Source organism: Diorhabda sublineata, chromosome 4 (genome assembly GCF_026230105.1).
Source record: "Diorhabda sublineata isolate icDioSubl1.1 chromosome 4, icDioSubl1.1, whole genome shotgun sequence".
Lineage (NCBI taxonomy): Eukaryota > Metazoa > Arthropoda > Insecta > Coleoptera > Chrysomelidae > Diorhabda > Diorhabda sublineata.
The window spans coordinates 10,052,237-10,078,037 of NC_079477.1; the positions used below are offsets into that span (position 1 = coordinate 10,052,237).

A 25,801-nucleotide genomic window follows, 5' to 3' on the forward strand; every position below is an offset into this window, starting at 1 on the left:
TTTATCCACTTATATAAGAGATCCCTCGACTTCACGTGTTTAAACAAAATACGTCTTTTCTGGAAACCGTGCGTCTTTAGGATTTACAAATTATCTTAAACCATCGGTACTCTCATCTTTTAAGACCCAGTTTTACAAGTTTGAACGTCAAAAGTCAGCTTACACTATAGATATCGATTTTTTTCACGCCTTATAGATGGCGTTTGTCGAAAAATTACAGTATAAACGTTACTGGTGGTCTTCTTCTTCTTCTTCTTGTAGTAGGACGAGGTCCTGTCAGGTCTGTCATCTGCCCTCTTGTGACGCCGATGTCCAGCTATCGTACCAGCGTTTTGGTGGCCTACCGATTGGGCGTCTTGTGTCTGGTTTCTGTGTTTTAGCCCATTTGGCAATCCGTTCTGGAGCCATTCGTTCTACATGGTCTCTCCATTGTCGGTGTCTTGCTCTTACCCATCTAACGACATCTTGTACTCCCAGTTCTCTTAAGGTATCTGTGTTGGGTATTCTATCGTGGAGTGTGGTACCCTTTATTGTTCGTTACTGGTGGTCTGGGGGTATTTTAAACTTCAGTTTAATATAAAATGGAGGATCCGGCCTAACTTTTTCAAATTGCTTACATTTTTTCAATATTTTAAACGGTTTTGGTAGGATGATTTAAGATTCACATTTTATATTTGATGACGAGAAAATAACAAGTTATTCGTTTTAGAGCAAATATTTAAATTGTCCCACTTATTTTTCAAATTTGTTGTGCTTCTATCGAAATTATTTCTTTGTATTTTTTCAAAAGGTTTACCAAGAGTACTACTTTAATTTTAAAACAAATATCGGTAAAATTTTGTGTTTGTGACAACTGGCAGAAAAATGTCTGTTCAACTGTTACTTGTAACATAGAGAATTAATCTTGGTTTGAACTTTAGTTTAAACTTTAATTTAATCCCTAGTTTTACCCTAGGTTGTGAAATTAACCCTCAACAACGCTTATAGATATTGAATTGAAATCTCAGAAAAACTTAAAGTTTGCTTTTATTACTGATTTTATGTTCAAAACTTTATGTCAAGTAAACTATGCATGAAAATTTCACAAATTATTAGAACTTTTAGAATAAACAAGTCATAGGATAGGAGTCCACAAATAAATTATGCCGGCTTTGCCCAAATCACAATTACTATCCATTGCCAGCAACTTTTTCATGATCTCAAACTAAGGCCGATAAAATATTCACTATTAAAAAAAAGGAGTGTATTTGCGAAAAAGTGGAAAATGTTTAGAAAGTTGTTTAAAAGAGGGTTTACTGAGGATCATTAATAAATTTTTACATTAAGAAAAGTAAAATATTGTACTTAGAACTCTCGTTTCTAAAGAATGAATATTGTAGTAGATGAGTGGCTCCTACTTGTGATTTGGCTTATGTATATTCTGGAGACTGCATTTCATTGTTACATGCTAGGCAAACTGACCGCGTTTGTACAGACACGATTGATTAGAGTGATATATCGCAACATCCCAAAGAAACTATTACGGCATGAAGTGATCTGCAGTAGGGCCACACGTAGGTACAACCTTACCCAACACGTAAGTCAAATAGATATTATCCATTTTTCACCTGATAGTGTACCTTTCCAATTATTCTCAATTTTGTTAATAATACTCAATCTTAAAGTATGGAAAGTACTAAACAGAGATTATAACTAGGGAGAAAGAAATATATGAGTCATTGTAAGCCTCTACTGAAAAATACAGATTCTCTGGAGTTGGAGCATTTTTTAGCTATTGATTTTTCAAAGCTAACGATGAAGATATTGTTATGAACTCGTCCTCGAAATGATCGGTGAAGCCAATCCTGTTCGGTTATAATGGATGATATGGTGGATAATGGTTTTAAGAACTAATATATAGGAAGACCTTATTATTTATTTGTTTGTTTATCTACTTTCTACAATTATTTCAGAACTTCATTTAGGTATGGATCAAAACATTGAAAAGTAATATGTGAATATAACTAAATTATATAAGTGATGAATAGTTATTTACTAGTGTAGTTGGTGAATAAATCAAGTAAGAGATAGATATATAAATTCACCCCACCGCTAGAAATAGTTCAAATGAATATGAAAAACATTACAATATAAATCCATTGTTTGCTATCGATGAAACCAGCAGATATATTTCTAAAAAGTGATGTCCAAAGAAAGTTTTGTGATGATTCTCATAGGACTTCGAATTGATGATGCATACACCAGAGCCCAAAGAAAAGAGTCGGACATCGTGGCACCAATTGCATATATATTTTATTAATATATCGCCCAATGTCAAAAGTATTTTATAATTGGCGGAACCTATTACTTTTACAATCACTTATTATAGGAACCTCAGGCAAAATCACGACTGACAATTATCTTTCCTATATTGGGGTATATAAAGATTTCAAATAAATGCGATAACATAAGTCTGAACTCTGAAAAAGAGTAAAAGGAAAATTCCTTTCCAAAAACCGCCAAATTCCGTCATCTGTATATGGTTTCATAAAAGAAGCAAAACTATTACGATGCCTCATAGAAAGAACTAATTCTTCTAGATAAATTCCCGAAATCATTTCCTTTTATAACTCGTGGAAAGGGATCGATTCTTTGGATAAAAAGTGTGCCAAATACAAATGTCTAAGACGATAGCCATTGTTCATAATCTATAGGGTCCTGAATATTGCTGCTGCCAATTAATTTTTATTGTACCAGCATCCAAGATTCATGAAAGCCTGTAGAAAATTTTTAGTAACGCTGCATCTAAAGCGGAGATATGCAACTCCGCAAGTTTCACAATTTTCATCCCCATTTGACCATATTCTAGACAAGGCCAATCAAGCAGCGATTCACATTCGTTACTACATATGAAAAAGTTTTATATATATTTGGATTGAAGATATATTTAATATATAGTAATGAAGAAATTAGAATCTTTCTTGATGCTTACGTATTACATTTTTATATAAATTAGTTATAATGGGAATAAATTAAAATGTGTATGAGAAATAAGTAGGATTATTATATAGTAAATAATAAAATTAATTTAATGAGCTCCAAGAACATATTTGTGATTTTCAAATCAATCTATGGTTCCAAAATGTTTATCAAACAAGTCTATCAACAAGATTATACACGATACCACCAAGACAATCCGTTCCATAAAAAAACAATTCACTTCTCTCTAATAAAAGCATAATTCGAGATTTATACAATTATATAGTGCGTCTTTAAAATCGCACATAAATTCTTTTTAATCAAATATCTCGTTCCACAACAGCAGTATCGCTGATATTAATAAGAATTTTATATATCATATAAAAAATATAATAAAATAGAGTAACTCTCGAAACAAACCTTATTGGGTGATAATGATTAGCTGCGGTCTTATTCCCAGATAAATACTCGATTATGTTATGAAAGAATAATCAATAATACAGGGTCTTCCAAAGGTAACACCCCACTTTAAATTAGAGATTTTCCTTCCTGAACAGAAATTGTACCACAAATGGGTTAAAATGATACAAAGACGACAAAAAAGAAAATTTCATGACAATAACTATTATTACAAAGTAATTGATCAAATTCTACCAAGAACAACAAAAAAACGTATGTCTAAATTGTTCTCCATTGACCAATAAAGAATTATTGAACTAGATAAGAAATTCGTCTTCATCATTTCTTTTTTTCTGTTCTTTCGATATTCAATGATCCCGTAAAAAAATTGCAGTGGAATAAGTTCAGATGATCGACTGATCCATTACATTGTCTCAATCTTCAGTCTAAATTGTTGGCAATTTGAATATCAGGAACAATCTGAAGGGAATTAATGTAATGTACTGAAAACCAAATTAAAATCCTCCTGTCCATTTTCCTTCAAAGGAATATAAGCCAATGATTGAACTTCTCACAATACTAACCGAAATCTTAATTTTTTATTGCCTTTCATCACATATGGTTTTCATCAGACCAATATTGAATACTTTTTTGCTTAAAGAATCTTTAACCACAATCACTTTATAATTGTAATTCAATCAATCTTGAATCAATTACTTGTCACTTGGTTATTATAATAATATCAATATAAATAAAAATTATATTATCAGACATTTCTTTTTATGTTTTATCATATTGGGTTATTTTTGGAGTAGAGGACTCCAATTTGGCATCATTATTTCTTTATGTTAGTTTGTTATGGTAATTAATCCACATAGAATGACACCGGAGCAGAAATATTTCCAGCTTGTTAATTTTGAAAGGAATGGCTCATTTTGAATGATATATCAAGCATTAAAGGACTTTTATTATGCTCATAATAGTCTTAGGAAATGGTCATTTCGAAACTGGGTCGTTTTCGCAATGTGTTTACTCTAATCGACAATATCCATTCCACAAACCGTACGCGATTGACACCGTTCATCGTACTGTTTTACGTAAATATATAGATATGCGTCTCTATGGAATTCAACTTGTTTATACGTCTTACATTAACGAAAAGAGAAGACGTAAGCATAGCGATCGATCCAATGGTTAAGTATTCAAAGAAAACTACCGAATTCAGTGCGATAAGTATCCATTAGTTTTTGTCGAAACTCCGTTACACCCAAAAGTAACCATTTGGTACGCTTTAAGGGGCTAGTGGTACAATTGCCTCCTAAGTTTCCAGAAATTGTAATAATAAAAACGTAAACTGTAAGCAATACAGAGATGTGATTACTAACTCTTTTTGGACCAGCTGGAAAGCTTAGTTTTGCAGACATGTGGTTTCAGCTGGATGGCACAGGACGTGCGAATTAATTAATGTACTCTAAGAAACATTTGAGCAACGATTAATTTCACGAAATAGACCTGTTTACTGGCGACACTATCAGATAATTTTCTTTGCGAATTTGCAGATAAATCAGAAATACTTGAGTACTTGGAAAATAACATTAGATGCGTCATATCATGCAGTGCTGCATGTGTAAAAATTGTAACTCTAGATCATTTCATGCAAGCGCATGTATAATTTCATGTACAAAAATTGATCTGTTTTATTAGGACCTCACTATATAAACCCAATTCATTATCTATTTATCTATTTATCGCTATAAATGTGAATATCCTTAAAAAGATACGCTTTCTACTAAGATTCACATCAAATTTATATATTACAATAAACATGATTGTCAAACGTGTATGTACTTTGATTATTTTAGTAACAGCAAGGTAAATCTCTTTATTAATTTCCATAGTAATCAGAATTCATTATTTTCTGTTACACACTGGTTAGAAAATTAATTTTTTATTCAATTCTTTCCCAATAATATGATTCGGGTGTTTTAGGTTCACACGAATCAATATCCTAATTACCGTTTTATTACTGAATCCAAATTATTAAAAAATTGTCAAATATACTGTCATATTTCTGTTCACCTAAGCACCCTTTTATCTATTAAATCAATCATATTTGGGTCATACTTTTAGGTATACCAATGGAGAAAATAATGGCTCTTTTCCTGATACTTTTTTATTTGGAGTAGCAATTTCTTCATATCAATCCGAAGGAGCTTGGAATGTGGACGGTAAAAGTGAAAGTATTTGGGATGCATTTACACATAAAAATCCTTCTCCTATAAAAGGCGGCCATAATGGTGATGTTGCCTGTGATTCTTATCATAGATACAAAGAAGATATTGCACTGGCAGCTGGACTGGGACTCGATTTTTATAGATTTTCAATTTCATGGTCAAGGTAATATCATGTAATTCTATTGAAAACGAATGTAGTATACACCTCTCATGAATATGTCTCTAGAAAATTAAGACAATATTATTCTCAAAACATGTCAAATTCTTTTTTGTCTGTTTGTTTCGATAACAAGCGAAGCACCAATATTTCTAAATTTTTCAAACCTAAATATGCCATTGGCTTTAAACGCATTAGGTATATGTCTCCATATCGAGAATTATTTTCCTCTTCTTCTATAGAATTCTTTATGCCCTTTTAATCGTCAGAATACTAGAGTTTTAGTTTTCAACCATTTTCTCACTCTTTCCGATATTTTGCTACTTTATTTATTTGCGGTATTGTTTTCCTTCCTATCCTATTTGCGGTAGTTGACAATCTACTTCTTAGGCTTTGTGGTGTTCTCTTTATATATCCCTATATCTTTTAACTATTGTGTTTCCTATTGGCTACTGTTTGAGGTTCTCTATAGTCAATATTTTCATTTCTTATCCCGTCCGTCCTCTTTTTCCCTGTTTTCCTAAGTTGTTTCATCTCTGCTGCTACTATTTTACGCTGTGTCTTTTTGTTCAGTAACCCCGAGATATTTTACGGAAGTACTGTTATCCATTTGGAATAAGGTATATTTGATAAGATATACCAATGTGATCCCTCTATCTATCCTTTGTCCATCGATAATTAAATCTTTCCCATTCTCGGTTTATTGCCATCTTTTTATATTTTTTGATTTTGACTTCGATTCTCAGATCTCCTATTATCTTTATCCATGTTTTTATTTTTTCTTCCATTTTCTGAAATGTATCTGATAGTACTACTTTGTCATTCGCATATACTAATTCATCTGTTTTCACTTATCCAATTTATAACTAGTATAAATAGAAGAGGACTGAGACTGTCTATTTGTTTTACACCCATCTCTATCCTAAACTCTGTGAATCTTCTTTCTGGGATCTCTATTTTTTTCATATGATCCCACATCATTTTTCTATCTATTTAGTCGAAAGTATCTTTCAAATCGAAAGATGTAATTTTTTCTTCTCATATTCTATTTTCTTTTCTATTAAACTCTTAATATGTATTTCCTTTTCTATAGGCAGTTTGCTCCTACTCCATTTCCTCATAAATATATTTCCTTATCTTCGTCTCTTTGATTCTCGTATATGTTTCTAAACCAACTAACGAAACTTGTTTTCAAAATTAACACTAATGATTTTTAACTATTATGATCTTCAGCTACAACTCACATAAAATAATTGGTTTATTCAGAGAATATTTACAAATAATGGCAGTTCTCAATCTTACCAATTGAATAATATTGGAAATTCGTTGGAATAATAGTATTGAATCATCATGTCAAAAATCAAATTAAATTTACGAAATTTATAGAAAATATCTTTTACTGCGATCACATCCATTCCACAACAAACATAACTGTCTCGAAAGCCTGTTTTGAAACCAATGCACTTTACTATCGGATCTAGAAACTAATCTGCTTCAATTGAGCATCTACTGATACACACAACGCTCCTGTAATTGGAAAATTACCAACTATTGAGCATTATCAGTATGTTTCTTAGCGGTGTCGTGATTCAGTTATCTTTGCGAGCCACTGCTCTAAGGTATAACATAATACATAAAAATATCACCAATTTTTTAGAGTCCTTCCAACTGGTTACGACAATGAAGTAAATGAAATTGGATTACAATATTATAAAAACTTCGTGGCAGAAATAAGAAAATATGACATGATTCCTGTAGCAACAATCTACCATTGGGATCTTCCAAATAATCTTGTATCCATTGGCTGGGATAATTTAAAAATGGTAGATCTTTTCGTGAATTATTCAAGGGTGGTTATTAAAAATCTACCAGATGTGGGAGTCTGGCTTACAATAAACGAACCAAAACAAATATGTCACAGTGGCTATGGCGATACACTCTTAGCCCCGGCAAAAAATAGCAGCGGTTTAGCTGAATATATGTGTGCATATGTAGTCCTCAAAGCACATGCTGAAACATACCATATGTATAAAGAAGAGTTCAATAACTATACAGGTAACTATTATTCCAAGAAGTATTCATATCAAATATATAGCTAGCAAAATCAATCAATTCGATGCTCAATATTCAGACAATCCAATGGGCTACTTTCTGAACCCACTTTAATCAACTTCAAAAGTTCATACCCAACGATATACAAATTATTTCGTTGTGAAAAACAGTATCTATTTTCTGTCATCAAAATCCTAACCGTGATTAAATATCTAGTCTAATGACAATGAATAATTTAAATTTGGTATATATACAATACACCAAAAGTATTTTATTCAATTCAATATTTTTCCATTGTTAAAATTTTAATTTGCAGCAAAAATGTCTATAGTTATAGACTGTCAATGGTATGAACCCTTAACTAGTTCAGCAGCAGATAAAGAAGCAGCAGAAAGGTTTATAAACTTTGAAGTGAGTATATGATTATCAATATAATATCAACACTTGAAAAGAGTTGAATATCGAACTGTTTAATATTTTTTTTTGGGAAGTAGTACGCCTACGCAAACTGCGTATGAAGGCTCTTCACCATTATCTACGACAGCGCACCTTCCCATACCACCATTGCTAAATTCACGAATTGCACTTTAAATTGGTTTATCAACCACTGTATTCACCAGATATATTCAACATACCAGGACGTTATCTAATACGTAAACGTCTATTTTGAGGAGAAAGACAGCAACGATTAATTTGAAGGGTTAAAAAGGATAGAAAAAGTATATATATATATATATATATATATATATATATATATATATATATATATATATATATATATATATATATATATACTATGTTGAAGAATAAATGTCTTGTTAGGTATAACGTATAACTGGTACTCAGATGGGGACAACAATGGATGTCACCAACTTTTTACAGACATAAAATTTATATATATTATAAAAGAAAAATGTGGAAAAACTGAACTAAAAAGTTACTACGTTACTTTCACAAATAAAATTCTCTAAATTAATATTAATGTCTGGAAATAAGATAAAAGTTTCGACACATAATACATTTATTCAATAGGTAAAGGAATTCACATTTCCAATTAATCGAATATCTCGTTGATTGTTGTTTCCAGTTGCTATCACATCTTATTGAAATACGTTGTTTACGTTATAATTTCATGTAAAAAATCGTGATTGGAAATGCTTATCAAATTTTTAATTCCCTCTGTATAGAGAAATAGAAGTCAAATTGAATGAAATTATTAACAAAACAAAGATTCTTAACAAAGTCTCTAAAACCACACATTATTTAAACTTCACTGAAAATTTGAATTTTTGGCATAAATCTTGGTAAAATTAGTCTTTAGAATAATTTAAATACTATATACAATGATTAATTGAGTATAAATTATTAAAAATGGTTTTGATTTATGAAAGAATAGTTAGAGTAAATAATCATAGTTATATCATAAAGTGTGGTGGTTTTGAATTTGATTTCACTGCTCCCGAACTCAATGTATATATTACCGTAAATTTGTGTAAACCAATTAGTGTGCAGATTAACAAGGTATTCCACAGATTATCTGTCTGAGTCATTTAAAGTGGAAAAATTGATTCAATTCTTTCATAAACTAGATAATACACAGTGCTTTTCAGATAAAAGTATCCACCTTTAATAACTTTTGTAATACTGGTATTTAGAAAAAATCCAAAAACACGTCAATTTATGTTGGAAGGGGCAAGCATTATGGCTTATTTAAACTTACTGAAAAAGCCACCCCCTCACCCCTAGCAGCATCCCCTTTATTTTTCATCCAGAGATTCTGGTTGGGTAGCATAAACTTTTGTTTTTAAATACCCCCATAAAAAGAAGTCTAAGGGTGTTAAATCCGGTGACCTAGGTGGCCACTCCATCATCTGCCCCCTTCTACCTATCCAACGAGCGGGGAATGTTTCGTTTAAAAATTGTCGGACAGGCATAGCATAGTGTGGGGGAGCTCCGTCTTGTTGAAATACCAGTAAATCTTCGGAAAGGTTATCATTTTCTATTATTGTTGTAATACGTGGGTCAACCCCTTCCCTGAGTAACTCAAGATATGATTCACCATTTAAATTTCCGTTGATGAAGAAAGGTCCGACAATGTGGTCACCTAGGATACCACACCAAACGTTTAACTTTTGGGGATGTTGTGTATGGAATTCACGCATAATATGTGGATCACTTTCAGCCCAATGTCTCCCAAAACTCTAGACGACGATCAAAATCATCTTCATTCAACTCGTGCACCAACTTAACTTTGTATAGGTGGTACTTGAATTTATGTAGAACTCGGAAAACTGTAGAAGATGAAACACCGATCGCTCTACTTATTGTTGACAACGATTGGGGTTGTTGAGCCTCTAAGCTGACTTGCCCTAAAATTGCCACTTGGATTGCTTCGTTATTTACGAGTCCCTCTCGCTTATGCACTTTATTTCAAACAGACCCTGTTGTGGTAAATTTCTCCATCAGTTGAATTACATACTTATGAGTTCCATGTCTTCCGTCATGTAATTCGTTAAATATTCTAGCAGCAGCTCTTGCACAATTATTATTTTGGTAGTATAAACCTACAATTTCAATTCTTTCTTGCAAAGAGTAAACCATTTCAGAGAAACAAAATAAATAATGTATCAAATTACACTATCAATAGTGACTACAAATTCTAGTTGACAATGTCAAACTTTAATAAAAAGTAGAGTTTTTTGTTGTTTGGATTTTTTAAGTAGAATAAATAGCACAGTTAAAAAGATTAAAGAGTTTGAACTGTTGTACAACCCATTTTAGTACAGGCAAATAAGGTGAAAGTAAATAATAAGTAAAATTTGTGCTCTTAAAAGAAAAATTGTTTATCTCATAAACTAACCACTTTAACCTACAAGTATTATACATTTTTGAAATCAGCTCAAAGAGGAGTATCCAAATTTTACATAAAAAATATGAAAAGTAATTTAAAAAAATAAAGGGGATGCTGCTAGGGGTGAGGGGGTGGCTTTTCCAGTAAGTTTAAATAAGCCATAATGCTTGCCCCTTCCAACATAAATTGACGTGTTTTTGGATTTTTTCTAAATACCAGTATTACAAAAGTTATTAAAGGTGGATACTTTTATCAGAAAAGCACTGTATAGAATACCTATGTAATCTGCAGACTAGCGACCATATATACGGTAAAGTTCATTGCAGGTTCTTAGTTGAATAAAATATTAATTAGTTTAGTAATTATTCAATATAATTTCTGGGGCTTCCAAACAAAGGAATGAAAAACAATCAACTAAAATGTTACTCCATTGATCAACACATCAAATTAACTAGAGAAAAATCAATAAAAACAGTCTGACGTCGACAGGCAATCAAATTGTAAAATATCATTTCATAGAATTACTCATCAGTGCAACCTAAAGATTGGTGACATTTCGAGTGACACAAAAATTATTTTTACGTCAAGCACATCTATTAGTTGCAAATGTAGATTTGCAGTCACATTTTCTGAAGCCTTATTTACTACTTTGTAGCGGATTGAAGAAAAAAAATTTTAATATCAGCAACATGATTTTTAGCTTTCAACTTTTTTGACAAATGCTTAATCGAGATCTTGCTTATAACTGCTTCCAAATTCCTCTTTTTGTGACCAGTTGGTAGAACCCATCACCAAAAACATCAAATCCTCACATTTCATAGTATTACTTTGCTCATTTATTATTCAAGCCGTTGTAATAACGGTTCTTGAATCTATCTCTTCAATTGTTTTTGGAGACGAGATGTCACAATTCTAAGGTTTGAGGTCATACTTGGCTTGTCAAATTGATTGACAAGCCAAGTATATATCAATACATAATGAAGAAAGGTCATTAATGAATAATCAGAGCTTGCGTCCAAAGTCGGTACGATTAATGATAAGTTGTTATAGGAAGATGGCTATTTGCACAGTTGTTTTGAGAGAATCTTAATTTTTTTATAAAATGTCTTCAAAATTACTATTCAACAGAGCTTAAAGATTTACATAATCACAAAACAACATATTTTAAATATTAATATTTATAATAATTATTTATTTTTGGTTCCGATTGATTTAGTGCGGAATATATGCACATCCAATTTACATTGGAGATTGGCCAATCGACTTGAAATTTCGAATATACGAAAGAAGCTTGATGGAAAATTACAACAAGAGTCGTTTACCTGAACTTACCCTTGAAGAAATTAATTACATACAAGGCACTGCTGATTTCTTTGCGTTGAATACTTATTTTACTTATATGGTAAATGATGTACCGGAAGGAGACCCAAATATCACTAGTTTTCAGAACGACGTAAGAATTGAGAAAACGTATGTTAAAGGTGCTCAATTAGGTGCAAATGGTTTCCCTGTAAGTAATTTACACTACATTTAATTGCTTAATGTTGAAAACATTTTTCGAAATTATTTTGTTTCACACTTCAAACTCAAAAACAAAACGAGTTTAAAATCACTTGATTGAAGTATCTAGCACTTCATTAAACGCATATTAATCATTGAAATTAGAGTAGAGAATTAACGATTTAATTTTGAATCAATTTTTTGATTTTAATACTAGTTATGTATTGATAGAGAAAAGTGATACATTATTACTTGAAAGTAACAGTTTCTCGAAAGCAAAATTTGTTGCTGACTTTTTGCCAAAGATTTGAGTTGTTTGCTTTAGCAAATTCCTCAACTTTCGTCAGATTGTTGCTAATGTATTGCTATTTATATTTTTAAACAAAGCCAGCAATAAAATAGAAACAAGCAATCAGCCACGTTTTTTTTTTTCAAAAAAAATATTTCAAAAATATATTTTGACACCTTAACAAATGTTTTTCGATCATCACAAATATGTTGTTTATGCTTATTGGTGTAATAATTGCCTACAGAGACAGCAAAAAATAGAATCAAAGAATGCTTTTTCATAGAGATATCAAAGAAACTAATTATTATCTCCAGAGGCAACAAATCTGTCATATTTTTTTGAGGGGGAAAAATAACTAAAAAATAAATTTGGCAAGCTTATCAGATATTTTTGATTACTTTTGAAATAATCCCGATTGTGTTGCTCATGCTTTTTATTGTCTACAGAACCTGCAATAAAATAGACACAAAAAAGGATATGCCTATTCATAAAAATGTCTTGGACGCTAATCACAAAATTGAATATGGCTGCTGATAATGTAGACAACTATCATAGCAAAATGCATGAGCAACAAAAGTTGGAGTACGTATCACAAAATTTAATTTTTGGATATTTTTCCTTAAAAAATATGGCTGATTTCTTATTTCTGTTTCATGATTATAATTCTTCCAATATCAATTGCAGAAGACAGTTAAGGAAGGAACAATCAATATTTCATATATACACACGGCACTCGTACCAAATTAAGAAATGAAAAATAATCTAACAAACCGTCAGTCCACGTGGACTCTGTTTACCAATGAAAATATCGAATCGTAAATATAAAAGCATTTCTATTGGCCGAAGCTGTATGTATACAATTTCTTCGAAATATATTAATTATTAATTTAACTGATAAATTTCTTTGAATAAATAGAAATATGGGCGTTCTTTAAACCATGGGCGAATGAAGACAATGAAATTGCACAGTGTAGTGAGAATAAAGATAGTTATGAATGTAATAATGAAGATTTAGTTATACGAACATAGCAACAAGTTATTTTGAATATATTCGAATGTTTAAAAAAGGAAAATATTCAGCAATCTGATTATGCAATCAGATAAATTTTCCAATTATCGAGTAGTTACGAAAGGGGTTGCTGTGGATTATTAACAGAACCGAAAAACATATGAAGAAAAACGGAAATGAGTTGACAAAGCTACTCAAGATTTCATGCGTAGGACAATTTATATGAGAATAGAGTTGCGACATTAGAAGTAATACTATAAAAGGCAGCAGATTGTCCAGAATACAATTATACCAGTTTAGAAACATTGCGTCATTATCAGCATGTGGTTTTAAAAATGGAAAACTGAATAAACTGATGGCATTCACCGAATCGACAAGAATTGATCGATGGCGAAAAGATTATTTGCGTCAGCTAAAAGACTGTTGAAGGTCTAATAGACACATAATTTATCTAGATGCAACAAGGTTTGACAGTCACGATGTGGTAAATTTCGGTTGGGTTAACAATAGTAAAAATTGCTGTTGCAGAATGGGGTCCAAAGTTAGAGAAAATTTATTATATTGACAAGCTATGCAAAGAACAGGGTCATACTCTTCTCAGGCTACCTCCTTACTATTGCAAATTTAACTCTTAAGAGTTAAACAACGCTGGTTGTACGGAGTCGGAGCATCGATACTCACATGGTAATGAGCGCGTTATTCCGAAGTAGTACACGCAACCTAACCTAACCTAACAATAGATGGTAGCCAACTAGCCGGAGAACATACTTTCAATCACAATAACTACGTTTGTGTTTACTAACATCTTAATAGGTAATCTTTTAGGTAATAAAATGCTACGAACTTTTAAAAATTATACAAACCTGTTTTTGCTACATTTGTGGGGAATTCGTATTAAAAACACAGCGAAATGTCATCACAGATCTTATTAAAACAGCTTATAATCTATATTTTGGATTTTCTGTCAATGAGTGAGATAAGAGTTGGTTGCCAAAAGTATTTTGCAACAGCTGCTCGAAAACTTTGAAAGGTTGACTTGAAGGAAGCCACAATACCATGATGTTTACAATGCCAATGATTTGGATTGAGCCTCAGAATCATGAAAATGATTGTTATTTCTGCATGACATCAACACATGGATTCTCAAAAAAATCTGCAAAAAGACCAATTCCTTGTGGTGAAGGCAAGTCCAGTTCCATCAATTAATGAGAAGGTGGAAAATAAAAATATTTCTGACCTACAATCTCAATCGAGTTTTTTTCTGCCGGTACATCTTCATCTTTATCTTCATACATTTTGTCTGGATCTTCCAGTCCATCTGAAGAACCTCATTTAGTTAGACAAGGTGACTTAAATGATCTTTTTAGAGACTTGAGACTTTCAAAATCTAATGAGCAATCTATTGGATAAAAGTACTAGAGTTTCATATTTTTGTACTAGGCAAGAAAATTTTACGAGATACTTTTCCAAGAAGATGATTTGATACATTGTAATGATGCTGCAGAGCTTCTTCAAGAACTGAGTTTTCCAGAAGATTCTAGTAAATGGAGATTTTCATTGATGCTTCACAAATAAGCTTAAAAGCCCTTCTGCTCCATAATGGTAATAAATACCCATCACTGCCCGTTGTACATCCTACGAACATGAAGGAAAATTATGCAAACCTAGAGGTATTACTCGACAAAATTCAATGTTCTCAATACCTATGAAATATATGTTCTGATTTAAAAGTCGTCGCTATACTTACTAAATTACAAGGAGGATACACAGAGTTTTGTTGTTTTCTTTGTGAGTGGGACAAACGCGCAAGAGAAAAAGTTTAACTCCTGGACTTGAAAATGTATCTCAGAAATGTTTGGTGAGAAAATTTTTTGCCACCACTTCACATAAGCTTGGTACTCATAAAAAAGAATCAATAACGCAAAATTTAAGGAAGCAATTTTTGTAGGTCAGCAGAAACGTGAGCTAATGAAAGACGTAGCTTTTGATTCTAAGTTGAGCAAAGCAGAAAAAAGAGCTTGGGTGGTTTTTATAGAAGTTTATCATAATTATCTTGGGAATACAAAAACTGAGAACTACCGACAGATCATTCGGGAGCTTCATTCTGCTAAGGGTGCAATACTCAAGATTTATTTTTTTGCACTAGCATTTAAATTTATTTCATGAAAATCTTGGAACCATATCAGATGAACTTGGTGAAATTTTCATCAGGATATGATGCAGATTGAAAAACGCTACAGTGGGAAATAGTCAACAGGAATGCTTGCTGATTTTTGTTGGTCAATTCGCCGAGAAACTCCAATAGTAACGATGAAAAGGAAAAAACACAAAATAACTTAAAATTTCTCACCAAATAATGATATAACTAACCAATATTTCTTCATTTTTTGGTATAATTTAAGATTTTTCACTGTAAAACTTAAACCGTAATATTTTTCATTTCATTATGATACTCGATACTAAGATTCCGTGTTTAGAGAACAAAATATGATGAATTAATGCATGAAAACAAGAAGTAGAAAAAAAAATTTTTTTTAAACCAGAGTAATAAAAGTAGGATGCACAAGTAATCATATCTGGATTATAAGATAAAACTATTACTCAGATTAATGTTATATCCTTTCTTAACCTAACCTAACCTGATTACAATTGTGCTTGTAGGAGTATTAAATATAACGATTTGATAATTTCACTTCTAGGTAGTGCCTTGGGGAGTATACAAAATGTTGAAATACATTAAAAATGCATACAATGACCCTGTTATACTTATTACAGAAATGGGTTTTTCAGAATATGGTTTAACTTTAGAAGACGATCTTAGAATATTGTTTTTCATGGTGAGTCCAAATTATTTATCCACTATTTTTAAAATAATAACTGTGATAATTATAGATATACTACAAATAATATTAACTGATATTATCTTGTCAACGTCATCACGCCACTGAATCCATTAGTAGAAGTAGATTATTCACATATTTTTTATTAGTCCAGGCAGTGGCGGACTTACAAATTTGCTGCCAGACTATCTATCTTTTGTCAAAGAAATTCGATATTTAGTATACTGCATTTAATAGTATATTTGATGTTTTATTAAATTACATTTTCCGTAAAATTATCAAAACTCATCTTCTTCGTGTGAACAATATTTTTTATTTTATAAGTCAAAATAAATAGTATATTGTGCAACAAGTACGAAAAAATCAACTTTTCTCACGAGTGTGGAAGTCTGTGGAAACACACGAGTGGGAAAAGTAATTTTTCCACATGTTGCACACTATTCTTTTTCTACAATATTTACGAGGATATATTGAAAAATTCTTAGCCTACTATAGAACAAAATTTCAATGTCAAAATATTTTATTACTCAACATATTCTCCTCTTAATTGGATACATTTATTACAGCGAACCTGCAACGTATCTAGACCTTTAAAAAAAATGTTTCTTCTTGCTCTGCAAACCAGACCTCCACAGCTTTTATTACCTCCTCGTTGAAAGAAAATTAACGACCTTTCAAACTTTTTTTCAGTTGAGGAAAGAGATGATAGTCGGACGGAGCCAAATCTGGTGAATAAGGGGGATGTTCTAGTAATTCAAACCGTAAATCACGAATTTTTTGCATAACAAGATGAGATTTGTGTGCAGGGGCGTTGTCCTGCAAAAACAAAACGCCTTTAGACAGCTTTCCGCGTCTTTTCTCTTTAATTTTTTCCTGTAGAGTGGTCAGTAATGTCGAATAGTAATCTCCAGTCATTGTTCTACCCTTATCCAAAAAATCAATCATGATTACTTCATGGCAATCCCAAAAAACTGAAGCAAGAACTTTTCCAGCAGATTTTTGGACACGAAACTTCTTAGGCATTGGAGAACCAGAGTGTCGCCATTCCATCGATTGTTGCTGTGTTTCTGGATCGTAGAAATGTACCCAAGTCTCATCCATAGTAACATTTTTGGAGCAATTTCTCTTATGTCCATATTGACGTGAACTTAAATACAGGTACTTGATGATGGCTTGATACACCAATTTTTCGATTTTCCCAATATCGGTGGACATCTTTTTATTGCGTAACTCTGGTTCACTTTTTTGACGTCAAATTTTACATTGACACTTCTAATAAGTTATTGTTCGTTGCTATGGTAACGCAATATTTTGTTCATGCATGGAACTGGTCTAGGCTAACTAGATATCAATACATCCTTGTATGTTCATGATTAGTAAAACCAAAATAATACTAAAGTATCCTCTTAACTGTTAAATATTATTATTTAAAATTGTAGTTTATTGTGAAATATTCACAATTTTGCATAGTAAGCCCAGAACGTCATTTCTTTTAATTAATTTAATTTTAGATGTTGAGGGTTGATCGTTTATATACGGTGTATTTTCTGTTTCCATTTCTATAAAGGGTTCGAGTGATTTTTCAATGGAGTTGACGATTTTATTAGCAACGTTAATTTTATTTTTAATAGACTGGATTGCCATCCTCCATGGCGCTTCAAGTTAATATGTCCCCTCCTGCATTTACAAAAACGTCTGAATCAGTGACATATGTATAGATGGGAGTTTTCTAATTTAAAAAAAGAATGCAATTGTCTTAGCAATACTACCGAATTTGTTAATGCCAACTACCTGTCTAGTACATTTTCCATGTTGGTAATTTAAAAAGAAATGTTTTTCTGGCGAATCAATGGGTCGAAGAGCAGCATATTTTTTTATATATCTCATAAAATTCTCCTGTTACAGTGAACGTTCTTGGCTTTTTTGTTTTCGTGTTATCTAATTTCACAAGTAAAGTTTAATTTAAAACCTCTAAATAATCGATTCTTAACTTCCAAAACTCCTCTCAAAGACATGCCCCTGCTACACTTCTTATAGCTACTGCTGCCTGCAGATAAAAAATCCAGAATTACAAAGCTTTACAAAAAAATTCTTGCCACACGAGAATTTTGATTTTTAATGATTATTTAATTCTTTTTATCTACTGAAAAACCCACTAATTAGAAAAATCTATGTTAATTTGAGGAAAAAATAAAATTAAATTCTAAAAATTCCTTCTAAATAAATTTACCTTTATTAGTAGATATTCCTTGTCTGGAGCTTCGTTTAAAAATCTCTGCAATTGGTCTGCTGTTATTATGTTTGATTTTTTGGGGACAGAAAATATTCCAATAAAAAAAAAGATGATCCTTACCATTGACATAGAGTGGCCATTGTAGTTGACAATAAAACAAAAGAAAGTGTAATAGGTATCACACCTTTCTCAAACCGTGTTATTGTTTTTCAAAGTGGCAACACAAAGAGAGTTATTGACTACCATAAAATATCGCAAATTAGAGTACTTCGGTCAGGTAATGAGAAGACAACGATACAAATTCCAGAGATTGATTATGCAGGGAAAGAGAGGTTTAGGACGACGAAGAATAGCATGGCTGCGCAACTTAAGGGAGTGGTTTAACTGCACAACAAATCAATTGTTTAGAGCAACTGTAAATAAAATACAAATAGTCATGATGATCGCCAACATTCATCCGAAGTTGGCACTTTAAGAAGAAGAAGAAGATATAACTTGATGTTTTTAATCTTTGTGCTTTTATTAACCTTGAATCCATCACGTAGATGACACCCAATTATCACTGCTGGCACTCTTTTATAGATATTTTCTGTTATAGAACACATCTGCATATGCTATAACTGTAAATTTGTTCTTCTAATTATGCCTTACATGACTAAATTGAATTTGATGGAATATAAAGGGTCACTTCGATCGATCATTGCATTTATTTCAAGCAGATGTACTGTTATGGTTAAAAATTTGATCTCTTGCATCTTAATAGTTTTCTTTTTAAAAATCTTTAATCTTTATTATTCATCCAACATATATTTTCTATATACTGTATCGAAGGCTTTTCTGAAATTGATGAAGTCCTGTATTTGTACTTCTATTACGTTTCCATTTTTTTTTTCAGTGTAGATCGCATTTATTATTGGTCTAAAACCAGAAGTGGTCTCTTAGAATTCTTTCTGGGTATACTTTTATATGTTTCTTTTTTTTTTTTTTAAATATTCAAAAATGGAAGATACTTGAGAAAATCAAAGTTTATTCTTTGATAGAATTTATATATTATCAATATTAAGCATTATATATACACGGTAAAAATGGTAAATAACTTCCATCTTATGATATTGTTTATTATTTCTATATCAACTGATGTTACTCCATTTCAAAATTTTATTCAACTGTTCATAATTGGAGATCTAAACTAATCATGTTTAGGATTATTTCAACGCTACACTTGAGGCGATGTTTCAAGACGGTGTACAAGTTATAGGAATTTCTGCTTGGAGTTTATTGGACAACTTCGAATGGGTGGATGGGTACAGGTAAATTTTTCGTCAAATCTTATTCAATATTATTGTTTTTATCCGATTGTCTGGAGTGTTGTATTTGTAATTTAAACTTGAGTTGATAAAATTTTTAAATCAATATAATATTCAGAAAATAGTTGCATGAAATGCAGAGGGAATCATTCGGCTTTTTATATCATCTGCCATCTTACTAATGGTACATAGAATCTATGTCAAAGCATATATTTGGCAGCTTCACTTCTATACGCGGAATACCAAGTTAGAAAATCTTTTATTCATGTATATACCTAATATGAAATTAAATAAACTGATCCTATTCAAAGGTTCTAAAGTAGATATTGAGCACACCATCGCATTTCAGTACCTTCAAATCGTGGTACATAGATTCAGTAATAAATTCATTATTCATAGGTGTAGAATTTGGTATTTACTAGTTCGAAAAAGTTGAATTTTGCATTATTGTGTCATGTAAAGTATTAAAAGACGCTAAGTCTTTTCCGGTACGTGGCTGAGACGTCATCAATCACGTGTCAGAAACGATTCAGCGTAAGTAAAACTTTGGTATTTATCCATTACGAAAATACTGGATAAGAATTTTTCTTCTTTTGGGAGTAATTGAACACATCTGCTTCTTAAATGAAACATGGAAGTACATTTTTTGTTTGGTACGTAAATAATTTATGATAATTATATTTTTGTAGTGCTCATTTTGGATTTTATTACATCGATTTCACTGATCCCAATCTGACAAGAATACCAAAAAAGTCCGTGGAATTCTTCAAAAAACTTGTTGAAAAGAAAAGTCTACCGATATTAGAAAATTATCAAAACAGCGGAGCTGACAACAAAATATTTAATTCCATTGTGAATAATTTATTAGGCATATTTATTATTTTTTATATTTTATTTATACAATGATATTAATAAAAAAATTAAAGCTAATGACTTTTTATTTCACATCTTCAAACAGCGATTTGAAAATAAAAAAATATATCAGGAATCATCTACATCTTTGCTACTTAAATGAAAATATTGATTATATAATTCCAAGCCATTGCAAATAATTTATTCCTAGGCAATAAAATCTTTAAAAGAAAAAGAGATATTCCTGTGAATATAAATATTTATAAAATATAAATTTCTCTGTTGGTCTGGAGGTACGTAATTAATCAAACAATCACTAGTAATAAAAGATTTTATTGTCTATTAATAAAACTAACAAAATATACATAAAAAAATAATATTTACTCCCCATATAATATTCGGTAAACAAATCGTCAGTTCACATAGACTCATCATCACACTGTTTACCAATGAAAACATCGAATCGTAAACATAAATGCATTTCTATTGGCCACAGCCGTATATACACAATTTGTTCGAAATATTCCGGCCAGACATCTTACGATAAGCCGTGGCGTCGCTAGGTGAGATTCATTCAATTCATAAATTTCTTCATGGGCGAATGAAGACAATGAAATAGCACAGTGTAGTGAGAATAAAGACAGGTATGAATTTAATAATAAAGATTTAGATATACCAACATAGCAAGTTATTTTAAATATATTCGAATCTTTAAAAAAGGAAAATATTCAGCAATCTGATCATTATAATTAGAATTGCTGAATTAAATTGAGTAAATAATTTTCCATTTATCGAGTAGTCACGAAAGGGGTTGCTGTGGATCATTAACAGAACCGAAAAACATGTAAAGAAAAACTGAAATCAATTGACTACTCAAGATTTTATACGTATCACAATTTATAGTCTATATAAGGAGAATAGGGCTGCGACATTAGAAGTAATACATCAAAAGGTAGTAGATTAGAAACATTGCATTAAGTTTTGTCAGCATGTGATTTTTAACACAAAAAAACTGAATAAACGGGTGGTAATAACCGAATCGTCAAGAATAGCTCAATGGCGATAAGATTATGTGCGTTAGATAAAAGACTACTGAAGTTCTGATAGATACATCATTAATCTAGATGAAACATGGTTTGACAGTCACGATGTAGTAAATTTCGGTTGGGTTAACAATAGTAAAAATTGCTGTTTGAATAGGCCATGTTCTAAAGGGAAACGCATTATTATTATTAATGTCTGCTAAAAAAACTGTGCAGCTGATTACCATGAAGATTTGACAGTAATATCATTGTAAAAAGAATTCTTTACACAATGGTAATAGTAACAAAACTCAAATTTTAGCATTTATGTCTAAGAAAAATATTCCTATTCCTGTCAGCGATCAAAGGAAAGGACCCAACAAATAAAGAATTGATTACTGTTATTAAAGGTCTAAAGTATATGATATCACCCTCTTAAGATAATTTAATCAAATGATGACTCTAGTTCAGACGATTCTGACTACCATTATTATTTATAAGATACTTTGGAAATGAAATGTATCAGGTCAGATCAGTGTAATAATTTGCTTTTGCATAATACGCTGATGCACCAGTTCGTCAAACTGGGCAAATTTTTTCCATTTTAAGAAATAAAGAGAACCTCAAAGAGTTGTCGTTTGGAAATTATGTGTCAAAAAAAGCGCATCACTCAAAGAACTAAAGGGTTTCCCCAAAAATTGTTTTGGAAATTGAAAAAATCTCTGAAATAAGAATATAAAGTCTAATGAGACACTATTTTGAAAGTGGCAATTAATGAAAAAAAAGTAAATAATTTTTTTACCTACAATTTCCATTTTTTTTTTTTCGAAAACAAATGTTTTGATAAATTTCAAAAGAATTTTATTTGTGTCCACAGAAAAGGATTAGAAACGCAAAATGGAAATGACGGGAATCACACTAAACATTTCTAAACGAGTAAATAACTAAAAATATTAACTATACATCTACATAAGAGTAGATCAGTTTTCTAGGATTCAAGAAAGATTTTAAAAACTAAATATTTTCCTCAATTTCCACACTGCAAGCTTGAATAGTGAACGTTAACTCAACATACACCTTGATATTAGGGGACTAGTACCGGTTTAAAGGGTAAAAAATTACGCATAATTAAATTTTTTTCTTGTTTTCCTTATTATAATTGCATATAAAACTTTTCGTTTATTATTTTGTGATAATAAAGTGTCACAGTATATTTCTTTTTATTTTTATAGAGGGCGCCAAAGTTGAGGCCGAGAAAATAATAGCATTTCACTGCGCTGGGTAATCTCGAATTTGGTAAATATGAAACAAAAAATTCAAAAAACTTTTTAAAGAGGAAGGGCTTATATCGTAATTTACCACCTTTGAATAAAAAAATTGAAAAAAAAAGCAAATGGCGGCTATAAAAAAATGTAAAACTAATGTTTTTTTCACTTTATTCCCATGGCAATTTTTTTACAATTATCTGGTAAATTACGGTAAACTACAACAAAAAGAATAAAACACACAAAGAATTGAAAAAATCTAACGATTGGTTACAAAGAGTAACTCAGCGCAGATGAAAACTTTCGTATTATTTTAAATTTCGCTATGAAATTCTAGAAATTGTTTGTTAAAAGGAAAAGGATTCTAAAAATGTAAAAAAAATAAGGTTTTTGAAAATTATAACAGGTATTAGTCCCTTAACTAAGATGTGGTGTTATTGGGTTTTCTTAGAGGTGCAAAGTTTTAAAAAGTGTGTAACCTGAAGAAAAGTCACAAACAATTGTTCAGAGTACAAAAGGACTCTTCAACTTCAATTGGAATAACAGAAAGATGAGCTGATGTTTTTAAAAGTGTTTATATAAGTCTTAAAGTCAATTCCCTTAAATAATATTAACACTAAAAACAGTAGCAAAAATACATGATTATGCAAGATCGTCTATTGGATAAGACAGATTCAGTATAAGAATGAGAAATAGTTATAATGATGGACATGTAATGATAATTAGTCAACAAAGAATAGTCAGAAAAATAATGAGGTTAAGTCAACCGACGAAAAAGAGAAATACCAAAAAATCAGAGGATCAGCCGATATAGGATGAAGTAAAAGAAAAAATCTGAAGGAAATTAAAATATTTGCCAGTAACGGAAAAGTGTGGAAAAATATTACAAGAGTATAAGGAGTTTCAATGCAACACCTGAAAGTGTATAAGAAGTAGGCAAAAAAAAGAATAAGTTTCAATTGTATGGTTTTTATAAATTATTACTGAACATAATCACTTTTTCATTGCTAATATCAACCTAAGAAGAGCAAACAAATATTACGAAAGTCTGCTCAAGAGTAATTACACTTATTTATAGGTTTTGGAAATTTCTAATATAATATAATACAATATAGTTTAAAACATATCTTATTGTTTATTTGAAAACAATATACACAGTACCTAATAATAAAAATAACAAATTAGCTTTCAATTTATTTAAAAAAAATAGTACAAAACAAAACATAAGCTTAGATACTAAACAACTTTCTTTTATTTCAGATCTAGATACTAGAAAAACATGGTAACCTATTTTCTAAAGAAATATATGACAAAACTTGTATCTTTGACAATTATTTTTCGTTATATTATTTCTAAAGATCTAACAACCCATTAATGAAAAGATTGTTAGTTGTAACCAATTCTTCTTTTGCTTTTTGTATATAGTTCTGTAATTCATCATCTGTCATCGTATCCAAATCTAATGATTTGAATTTCTTCAATGTATTCTTTATTATTTCATCACCTTCCTGAAAAAAAGCAGATTTCTCATCAAAATATTCAGCGAAGGTAATAAATAATACTCTTTGTGATAATATCCAAAATAAGGATTCTCTGAAAGTACGTGCAGAAGCCATTACTTCAAATCTACAGTAATAGTAGAATCCGCAGTCTATTGAAATCGATAGATAGGAATTTTACTAATTTTGTAAGATATAGAGATGAATTAGTCTTGCAATTGTTGACAAAAGTTCTGTAAGAACTGACATCAATTTGTTTCTTGTGAGGAGGGAATTGTTTTGAATGCACGTTACCTAATAAAAGAATAGAAGAATTTTTTGGAATTGATGACGGAAGCTCAGATATTGTATTCCAAATTTAGATTTTAAAGTTTACTCAAATCGACGGATATAGTTTTATGATGATAATGCGTCGAAGCAATTGTGGATAGTAAATTTGAGGAGTGATTAGAGCACTGACTCAAGTTGAAATTTCTATAACCATTATTTAACGATACTATTAACACACACATCGGACAATGTAATTGTGAGTATTGATATAACATACTGGTAGTAAAAAGTATGATTTGTCCAATCTTAAGTAACTTTGAAGAGTATTTAGACCTGAATGTACCACTGAACATATATAATTGCTTAACTGAGTCTCTTTTGATACCTTCTTTGTTTATCTATTTCTGAGTGTGTTATTTTGTATTAGTAGCGATTCACCTAGAATTTTACAAATTGGTTTTTTTTCTACAATTTTATAGTGGTGACATATTTTGAAGAACATAGTAATGCGTTGGACAAATGCTTTTATTAGAGAAGTACATATTTTTTTATACTTACTGAAATAATTTTTCTTTTGACACTTGGTTCAAAATCTTTAATATATTTCAATCCACTTTGATGTTCTAATTTTTTCTGGTATTTAATTGCGTCCTGAAAAAAAAAATATTTTGTGTATAATTATTTACAGAAATTTAAATGTGTGAGAAAACTTTTTTCTATATATCTTTAATTTACCTGTATAACATCATCTGGAAATTTCACCAATCTTGCGCAATGTATGCCATAACTCTTGTCGCATTCTCCTTCACGTATAGTGTATAATGGAGTCATTTCATCATCGGTAACTAGAGCAGACACATGTAGATTTCCAACAAACTCTGTTTTTTCAGCTAGTAAATTTAATTCGTGGAAATGGGTAGCAAAAAGAGAAAAAGGCTTGATTACATTAGCAATATACCTACAAAACATCAGTTATCTTATCCTTAACAACGAAATAAATTATTATTATTAAACTAAATATGATAACAGAAAATCATAATAAATATTTCTAATGATGCAAGAAA

At 30.9% G+C, this 25,801-nt stretch overlaps 2 protein-coding genes across 3 annotated transcripts in view; one reads left to right on the forward strand and one right to left on the reverse strand.

Annotated features, from left to right (window-relative positions):
• The first annotated feature begins 5,161 nt into the window (after positions 1–5,161).
• LOC130442853 (myrosinase 1-like) lies at positions 5,162–20,759 on the forward strand. Its single transcript, XM_056777232.1, has 8 exons — positions 5,162–5,229; positions 5,488–5,754; positions 7,406–7,803; positions 8,117–8,211; positions 11,868–12,161; positions 16,149–16,286; positions 19,726–19,832; positions 20,519–20,759. The coding sequence occupies exons 1-8, from the start codon at positions 5,183–5,185 to the stop codon at positions 20,733–20,735; spliced, it is 1,563 nt and encodes a 520-aa protein (XP_056633210.1). The 5' UTR covers positions 5,162–5,182; the 3' UTR covers positions 20,736–20,759.
• A 2,938-nt stretch (positions 20,760–23,697) lies between these two features.
• The window catches only part of LOC130442856 (DNA mismatch repair protein Msh2), a 57,503-nt gene continuing 55,399 nt past the window's right edge, over positions 23,698–25,801 (reverse strand). For both annotated transcript variants that reach the window (XM_056777236.1, XM_056777238.1), the window contains 3 exons: positions 25,473–25,695; positions 25,296–25,388; positions 23,698–24,476 (listed from right to left, as the gene is read on the reverse strand). In XM_056777236.1, coding sequence (XP_056633214.1) covers positions 24,321–24,476; positions 25,296–25,388; positions 25,473–25,695 — 472 coding nt within the window. In that variant the 3' untranslated portion in view covers positions 23,698–24,320. The remainder of the gene's footprint in view (positions 24,477–25,295; positions 25,389–25,472; positions 25,696–25,801) is intronic.